This window comes from Austrofundulus limnaeus, unplaced genomic scaffold (assembly GCF_001266775.1).
Source record: "Austrofundulus limnaeus strain Quisiro unplaced genomic scaffold, Austrofundulus_limnaeus-1.0 Scaffold345, whole genome shotgun sequence".
Lineage (NCBI taxonomy): Eukaryota > Metazoa > Chordata > Actinopteri > Cyprinodontiformes > Rivulidae > Austrofundulus > Austrofundulus limnaeus.
The window spans coordinates 508,815-517,528 of NW_013952747.1; the positions used below are offsets into that span (position 1 = coordinate 508,815).

Sequence of the window (8,714 nt, forward strand, 5' to 3'; positions counted from 1 at the left end):
TGAATGCCACAAATTCTCCTAAATCACTCGTACGCACAACTTAAGAACAAATCTGTGCGTACGAACGGTTCTTGCATGAGGCCCATTGATTCTGTTGTAGCTGCTGACCTAAAATGGTGAGCTCCAATAGTTTCCTGGTTTAAGTGAAAAAAGGGATTTACTTTCCAGTAAATTCTCAGTTTACCACCTGAGTGAACCTTCTTCTCACACATTATTACCTCATTGGAAAATACAAAATGTCATAAAGGGTCACGCAGTTATGCTTTACAAGAGAGGGATATGTGGTAATAGAGGTCTAAAGCCTTCGAACAAGCTACGCTCCAACACTTGTCATAGATCACACAACCTAATAAGGAATTTTTACTTCTCTGGTTATGGCCCATATTTCACTGATATTAACATGGCAGAGTTCACCTCTCCTTTTTTCCCCCCACTCTGAACAGAAGGCAGCATACAGACCTGCCCTGTGAATCCCTGGCCGTCTTCCGACTGCAGGAAGTTGTGGTAAATTTGGTTGGCCCGGTTGATGACGGTCGCCACAGCGTCTTGGTAGCGTGGCGACACGATGGCGAGGAGCGGGAGGGCAGCCAGAGGCAGGTGGTCGACGCTACTGGATACGCAGCTCTCATCGTAGCTGTACGGGTTCAGACTGGATGAAAAAAAAAAGGAAAAAAAGCTTCAAGGAACTCATGTAGATTTAAAACTATGAGCGTCAGATGAGACTTTTTCAAAAACTCAAAACAAAGGTGGGACACATTTTATAAGGCCTGCTATGAGTCTCAACAAAAAGAGTGTTGTTTCAGTAATTTACTCTTTTCTACATCCTGCACCGATGCACTCAGGCTGATTTAAGGTCAAATTTCCCACAAATCTACAGAAAATATGTCATCCCAAAGGACAAAGACACATAAGCTTGAGTTCAGCCACAACAGCTTGTGCTTTTTACTGATGTTTAGACAGTAATGGAAGTGTGTTTGTGTGAGTCGCAGTGCACAAACAGATCTAACCAAACACTTGACACGTGACAGGGTGAGAATAAAGGGAAGGATGACATCGTCTGGCACCGTCTCCTTGAGCAATCACCTTGTCACCATCCATCACGTGCTTTGATTGCAGGAAGATGCAACAATATGTCAACAATCAGGGACTCATCACGACATGGAGAGTCACAACAGAGTCATGGCTGTGTGCTTTAATGTCGCAGTGGTGACTAAACGAAAGTATATAGCAAGTGGAGAATTTGCATTTCCTGCAAAAGTGTGGTGTGAGTGCTTAATGCTGAAAGATCTTTGCCAAATACCCAAAGAAAAGTTAAAACTAGCCAAAAAAAAAAAGCTGAAAAAGATGAAATTAGCACCAAAAAAAAAACCCAGAAAAAGCATTTGCTGAATTAAGCAGTAAGAAACTGAAATTATTACAAAAAGGTGAATTTAGCTGAAAAACGCTCAAATTAGCTAAAAATTTTGCTTAAAACACACAAAATAGTTGAAATTAGCAGAACACAGCTGAAAAAAAGCACAAAAAAAATAAAAAGCGAACAGAAGCTAAAAAAAATTTAAAAAGTAGAAGAATAACAGTACAGGTCAAAATGAAAAAAGCTAAAATCAACAGAATAGATTCATTTTTAATGAGGTAAAACATCACCACAAAACCTTCATGAGTATGAATTGCTGAAATACAAGAAGTCATAGCCAGAATGTCCTGACGAAATGAATCATTTTCGTATCGCATTAATTGTTGAAATAGCATAAAAATTGCAGAACAACATATGTGCCAAAAAATAAAACAGAAGAAAAAGGATTTGAACTGTGTGGAAGGTTTGCAGGTCATATGGGTCTGACACATATTGTTCGGTTCATCCTTATGTGATTGCTGCTTCCAGTCGTCTTGGGGCCAGAAAGTCACAATTTCATTTCCCCACCTTGCCAACACGTTGCGGTGTCCTTGAGCAACACACCTAATTCCTAGCTGAAATATCTGCCTGCTGCTCCATTTCTGTGTGCAGGCAGCAACAACACATCAATGTCACCCATAATGTGTGCATTGCAATATTTTGAGCAAAACTGTGCTCTTACCCTGCTAATTAAACCCTCACACTCTGCTCTTACTGGTGCGATGTGCAATTAATGAAGACTGGCCACCAGGCTGGTCCAATTTAGCCATAACCCCCCCCCCCCCCACACACACACTAAAATGACAAGTGTTTCAGTTTCATTGTCTAACTCCTGTTTAGCTTAAAAACAACTTATGTACAGAATCAAAACCTAATTTCAACCTAGTCTGAAGGAAATATGTATTTGAATTCAAGAACAAATGTAATAATCTAGATACTGATATTAAAACTTCCAGAACAACTTAGGGTATTTGTTTAAAAAGATGATAAAAGCTAGTTTATACATATACCATGTAGTATATATCAAGGTAAACTGTTGTTTAAATAAGATGGATATTGTTTTTTGATTTTATTTGAAAATCTTATAAATGCACTTGAGTCTGTAAACTAATAATATAGTTGTTTGAATGTAGTTTTGGAAGAAACAGAGTGCAATTAGATTATTTTTATCTTCTCTCTGCTCCATTTGATTCATGACTTGTGTTGTTTTGTCTTTTATTGTGTATAGATTACTTTTGTTTTTAAGAAAGAAAGAAAGAAAGAAAGAAAGAAAGAAAGAAAGAAAGAAAGAAAGAAAGAAAGAAAGAAAGAAAGAAAGAAAGAAAGAAAGATTAGTAGAAAATTTAATAGTTAGACGCTAACAACTTCTTTTGTTAAAAAGAAAACCTTACATGATATTTTTATTGTTAATAAATTTAATAAAACAGTAGAATTATTATAATGTTTGGTTTCAGTTTAGATTTTTTTAGCTTTTGATGATTAATTTTCATGTAAGTTAGGTTGATCTTTTTTTGTTGTTTTGTTCGTTAAGGGTTTGATTTTAGGAAATGTTTTTATCTTCCATCCTTGTGACTTTCTTGTTTTGTTCATCAATAGAACAAAAAGAAAAAATTTGTCATGAATGGTGGATCTGAGTGAGAGTAAAAGATCTGAAGTGTAGTCTGAAGGTCGGCACTTCGATCTCCAGACCCTTCAGGTTTGAAGTGTCCTTGGGCAACATCGTCAACCTGTTAGAAACTTGCTGGAGTAAATGAGTGTGGTGTACAACAGCCAGGGAAGCTCTGCCTGTGGAGAACGGCAAATGATGAGAACCCGTGTGAGAGAATGAAAAGCGTGCTGTAAAGTGTTTTGTGGAGCCAAGCCAAGGTTAGAAAGGTTTCATACAAGTGCAGCTTATTTACTCCCACTGGCAAAGTCTTTCTCAAACACAATTTTGCTCGACTTTTTAGAATGGGATCGTAAATCACCAGATAAGCAACAGGTTTTAGCAAAAAACTGTGAAAAAAGAACCTTTTTTAAACTTTCCCTTTTTTAGCTTTCTGTTTTCAGATTATTTTAACATATTAACCTTTTCGATCCCACACCAACAAATTTATAAATGTATAAACTCTTTTCTCCACCTTCTTTTTTCCATTCTGTGCAAAACACAGGTAATTTGTAATTTGTTCATTTGGATTTGCACTGGTTGGATTGTTTCAGTGTATTTGTAGCTTCAGTAACAAAACAGCTACAAATTTCCAGCTCCAATCAACAACAATCAAACAAAACTGGATAAACTCTACAAGACACTTAAAGTGTGTGTTTGAAAGAGTGGCATTGTGCTGCCATAAATTAAGTTCTTTTGGCTGCTTCCTTCTGCCCAGGTCACCACAGTTCCTGTGGCCTCAGGATTATAAGGCTGCTGCTGACCTGCAAGCTTCTGCAGCCGCCCTGAGAAAAACACTGAAATGTTCTCCTTTCTAAGTCGGAGTCATTTAAATCTATTTTACTAACTAATTCTTCTAATTTATACAAGTCAAATAACTGCATGACTTAATAAATTGTTTGAGAATTTAAGCACTGCTTTTAAATCCCACTAGAAAGTCCCAATACTTAAAAAAAAAAAAGAAAAATGATTCAGCTCAATTATCTGACATGCACGGTTGTCATAAGCAATTTTGTAGCAATGACAAAATATCACGCTGCGGGTTTTTAAAAAAATCGGTTGGGAAGAAAAGAATCTGGTTTGAATGTTGTGCTCCCAGCATCGTGACATTCAGCAGTCAGTCTCTGACATCTAAAGAAGATAAATCCACCCCCACAGCCCCCCCACCGCCACATCACAGTGACAGATCTGTGTTGGAGGACAGATGTTTGCATCAGACACTCGCGAAGACGAAATGCAATTTTGTTCCATCAACTTATTCAGACTGAGACAAATATTACGTTGCAACTGCAGACCTATCATCTGGTTTATGAGTTAGGGAAAATACAGAGGACGACTGCAGTGAGAAGCAGAATAAGTGATTTAGTAATCAAAAAAGAATTTGTAAAACTGTTTTTAAAATCTACGGAGGGTTTGTTAATAAGCGTGGAAAGCATATTGAAGTCAGAAGATTTCTCTCATGTTCCTGTTGATCTGAAGTCAGTTAATATGACCTCATTTACCAACAGCTGCAATATGAATGAACAAAAATGTTTCCAAGCCATTGCTGTTATTGCATGTGATCATTCAATTAATAAAATGAAACTGCATCTTTCTGCTTCTCAATAGTATGTTGATTCTGTAGCTGGCAAAAGTGAGCTCACATTTCAAAATAAAGGCCAGGGTTTTACACCAAAACCATTTTATATTGAGAAATAAGTTCTGCCTTTTAGGTTAAAACTTTAAAACAATGCTATGCACAATCCAATGCTGAGATCTCATGTGATCTGTTAGAGCCAGGAGTACAAGTACTGCCACACTAACTGTTAGTTCTGCCTCTAAAACTGACACGTTTGCAACCATTTCTGTGTTTGCAAAGCTGGCTTAACTGTGGCGAACATCTTGAATTGGGGTGACTTGGAAAATTAATCAGATCTGCAGCTAATCTGAGAATTTTTAATTAAAAAAATGTCCTGAGGTTTGTGAGACAGTTTGTTGACAGAGACACACACCTACACAGAGAGGCAAATGCATTATCGCCCACACAAAAAGAAAAAAAAAATAGTAAGAGCTCATCTCACTGAATGCTTTTAGGAAAATACAAAAATAACAACAGATGTCATGGCAACATTGCCTGTGTTCAAGTACTGTCACAACACTGTCATTTATTATCAAATTGTTTGTAAATGTAATGTAAAATCAAATCTATTTTGTTCATTCTGTTTTCCTGTCTTTTATATTGTGCTGCTGCCTTTCTTGGCCAGGTCACCCTTGTTGAAAGAGGTCTTGATCTCAACGGGTTTTTATCTGGTTAAATAAAGGTATAATAAAAATTTAAAAAGGTCACCTTTGTGGGGGATAAACACGCAAATAAAGCTTGCAAACATTTATAGGTTACAGATATTTTATTGTCTTGTGTTTCTGTGATACACTTGTCTGTTTAAAAGACTCCTAAACAACTCCATCTAACACAGGAGTTCTCTGATGATAGGTGAAATTTCAAAATGATCACTCCAAATGATCCAGCGCATCTCAATACATGACTGAAGAAACCAAAGCAACAAGAGCGAGGGCAGACAAAAAAACATGGAAAAGATATCTTATTTCTTTTAGCAGGTGGCAAACATTGTAAAGACACATTACCACCATCCAGCTTACCAATTGGAGCCGGAATCAACTTCCCCCTGTTGAACAAACACAATAAGGTCTATTTTCTGTCGATTCTCTTTTACTTCTCATTAACGGCAGCTGGCAAACAACATTTAAATGCATTACAGCCACCTCCTGCATCGGAGTGTGAATCAGATTGACTTCAATCCCTCTGCACACTTAACTCTGATTGTCCTTGTTCTTCACAAAAGTCTAAAAATAACCCGACAGCCAATATCGGCTGGTTTTATTTGCAGCATTTCTCTCTCTCACCTGTTCAATGTTCTTCCTTTACAGCTTTATTCTTAGTAATAATTCTTATTGATATTTAAAAGAGTTCAAACATGTTTTGTGTTGTTGCTTTCTATTTAACCTCTGTTCAAATGATCATGACATTTTTCCCCCAATTTATTTAGACTTTTAATCACATCCTTACTGAGTCTGAAATGTGCTTCAATGAGTGATGGTTAACAGGGCTGCCATTAACTAACAAGAAACTTGGTCATTATTACACCAGAGGCTGATTGAAGTGGAAAGCGGAATCATGTTGATCAAGCAAGGAGTAGAAATGCAGGGACAAAAAAATAATTAAAGCAATCAGAGTTCAAATCAAACGCTCTTAAAGAAAGATTAGTTGAATTTAAACTCTAAAAAAATGACTCTGTTGCAAACTCCCCTACTAACCAACGTACAGGCTCTAATGATGCGAGAGTTGATGCAAAACAGACTAGACAGATAAAACAAAAAAGTTCAAACAGAACAGATGAAAGCAAAAAACTTGGGAATCCAATAAATACATTAATAGAGCTGTTTTACACGTACATATAAATTTGTTGTAACTGTGACATCAGCAGTGAGAGTGTAACAGAAACATAATAATACATGTGTTTTGCCAATAGAATTATGTGAAATTTAGCGTAAATAACTTCCAGGCTTAGTTGATTGTGTCATTTTACTATGAAGTGCCAAGTGTAAAAAGAAATGTTGAAAAATGTCACTAACACATTTTCATAGTTCACTTTCTGACTGCTAACTTAAATGTTATGTCTAAAAGCCTTTAATGTTGGTGTGTTGCCGTTGTTGTGATGTCATCATCCTGCCACAAAAAGCCTACGCCGCTAACGCCGTTAACGCTGCTGAAATGGCATTCAAAGTTTTAATGTCAAATGTGTTCATTGAAAACAATATGGATGGTACCTGTGGTCCAGCAATTTGAATTGCAACTTGGACACCGTCTGCATCTGCAGGTTTGACGTCTTTTAGGGACGTGTTAGCAGCATTAGTAGTGTTAGCGTTAGCTTTTGTCTCAGGATGATAACGTCACAGCATGTTGATCTTAGCAGCGTCTGCAAAGGCTGCATTTCATTCTGAAATACTTAGATGAAAACTTCATTTATTAGCCCCAACATTTATATTTAACTTTTACATTCAGATTTACACTTCTCAATTTAGGATTTAAATGTAACATTTAATAAAAATGAGCAAAATGTAAGAACAGTTAGGTAAAAAAAACAAAATATTAGTGGAATTTACTTAGCTATAAATTAACACTTAAATGTGGGCTAAATAAAACAAAACCTGTGCTCCTAGGAGAAAAAAATGAAGATAAGTTTTCAGAAATGTATTTCAGATCCACTGGGATTATTTTATTCTATTATAAATGTTGGGCGGCTAATAGTTCAGATTGGTTTTGAAATAAACATGAACACAGTATGTTTTCTTTATCATCATATGAGTCAACTAGCCTCCACTAAACATGAACAAGGATTTGATTTACTATCAAGGAAACTTTGTTTTGAAATGGTTGGTTTTGCCATCAGCGTTTCCTTTTATAAAACTACAAAAGGTTCTTTAAAAAAAAGAAAAATAATAAGAACAGGACAATTTTCACATCAGTCTTTTTCCTGTCGACACCCCTTCTATTCATTGCCACCTTTAGCTTTCAAAATTTTCCTGGGCAGCAATTTTCTTCTCATTCTTCGTGTGTCTGTGTGTTTTCGAACTTTGCAGATTGGAGACAGGTGTGCTGGAGTCCCACGTGTGCCACCAGTTGCGTAATCAAGAGCCCTTCAAGTACTCAGCCCTCCCATTCGCATTCGTGCCGAGTAGAGCCGAAATGCTTAAAGAGCACCTGGCTCCAGCTTTTAAGAGTTTGAATTTTGTGACATATGCGGTAATTTAGAGATTTGAGCTTTTAGCTGGACAAAGTGAGCATTTAGACGGCGTCACCTTAAACCCAGAGATTATTTTCAGTTTTGTTACGACTCCAGCTCCTTTTAGGAGAATGCATTTCCTGACACCAACTGTGGTTTCAGTCTAAAGTAGGGAAAAACTCAATCCCAGGCTTTTGAAGCCCGATGGCAAATTAGCAACGATGCGTTTCAAAGTACCCAGAGTGAACAGACAGGCCAATCACAGAGCTGAGACCAGGCACTGACAGCAACCTGCTTAAACACACTGGTGACGCCTGGAGAAACAAAACACTTTATGTGCATAAACCATTCCAGAACTTAGGATTTCAAACAAAACCCCCCCTAAAAAAATGAACAGATCTCTACATTATTTATTTATTTTATTTTACCATTACTTAACCAGGCAAATCCCATTGAGATCCCTTTTGCAAGGGAGGCCTGGGCCTGAAGGCAACCTATTGGACATACTGTATTTTTGTGTTGTGGTGGAAACCGGAGTACACAGAGAAAACTCACGCAAGCACGAGGAGAACATGCGCACACAGAAAGATCCCAGGTCCGAACCTGCGATCGAACCCAACACCTTCTTGCTGTGAGTCGTCGGTGCTAACCACTGAGCCATCGTGCTGCCATGATTTGCACCAAAAACCATGTTGCTCTAATGCAGTGGTTCCCAAACTTTTTATCTTCTGACCCACAAAATATTCATGGCAAAAACTTGTGACCCCAAATATTACTGGTCTGAGTACACAAACTTTGTTAATAACCCTAAAAACACAGGCTTTTTGACAATCTAAACAGCTTGTACACAAATATAAATACTTATTTATACTAATTTTTGTGTGTTTTTGTACTC

The 8,714-nt window shown here is 37.2% G+C and overlaps 1 protein-coding gene across 2 annotated transcripts in view; it reads right to left on the minus strand.

Moving 5' to 3' along the window:
- LOC106527864 (membrane-associated phosphatidylinositol transfer protein 3) overlaps nucleotides 1–8,714 on the minus strand; it is an 88,817-nt gene that overhangs the window by 28,768 nt on the left and 51,335 nt on the right. For both annotated transcript variants that reach the window (XM_014022877.1, XM_014022876.1), the window contains exon 6: nucleotides 460–649. In XM_014022877.1, coding sequence (XP_013878331.1) covers nucleotides 460–649 — 190 coding nt within the window. The remainder of the gene's footprint in view (nucleotides 1–459; nucleotides 650–8,714) is intronic.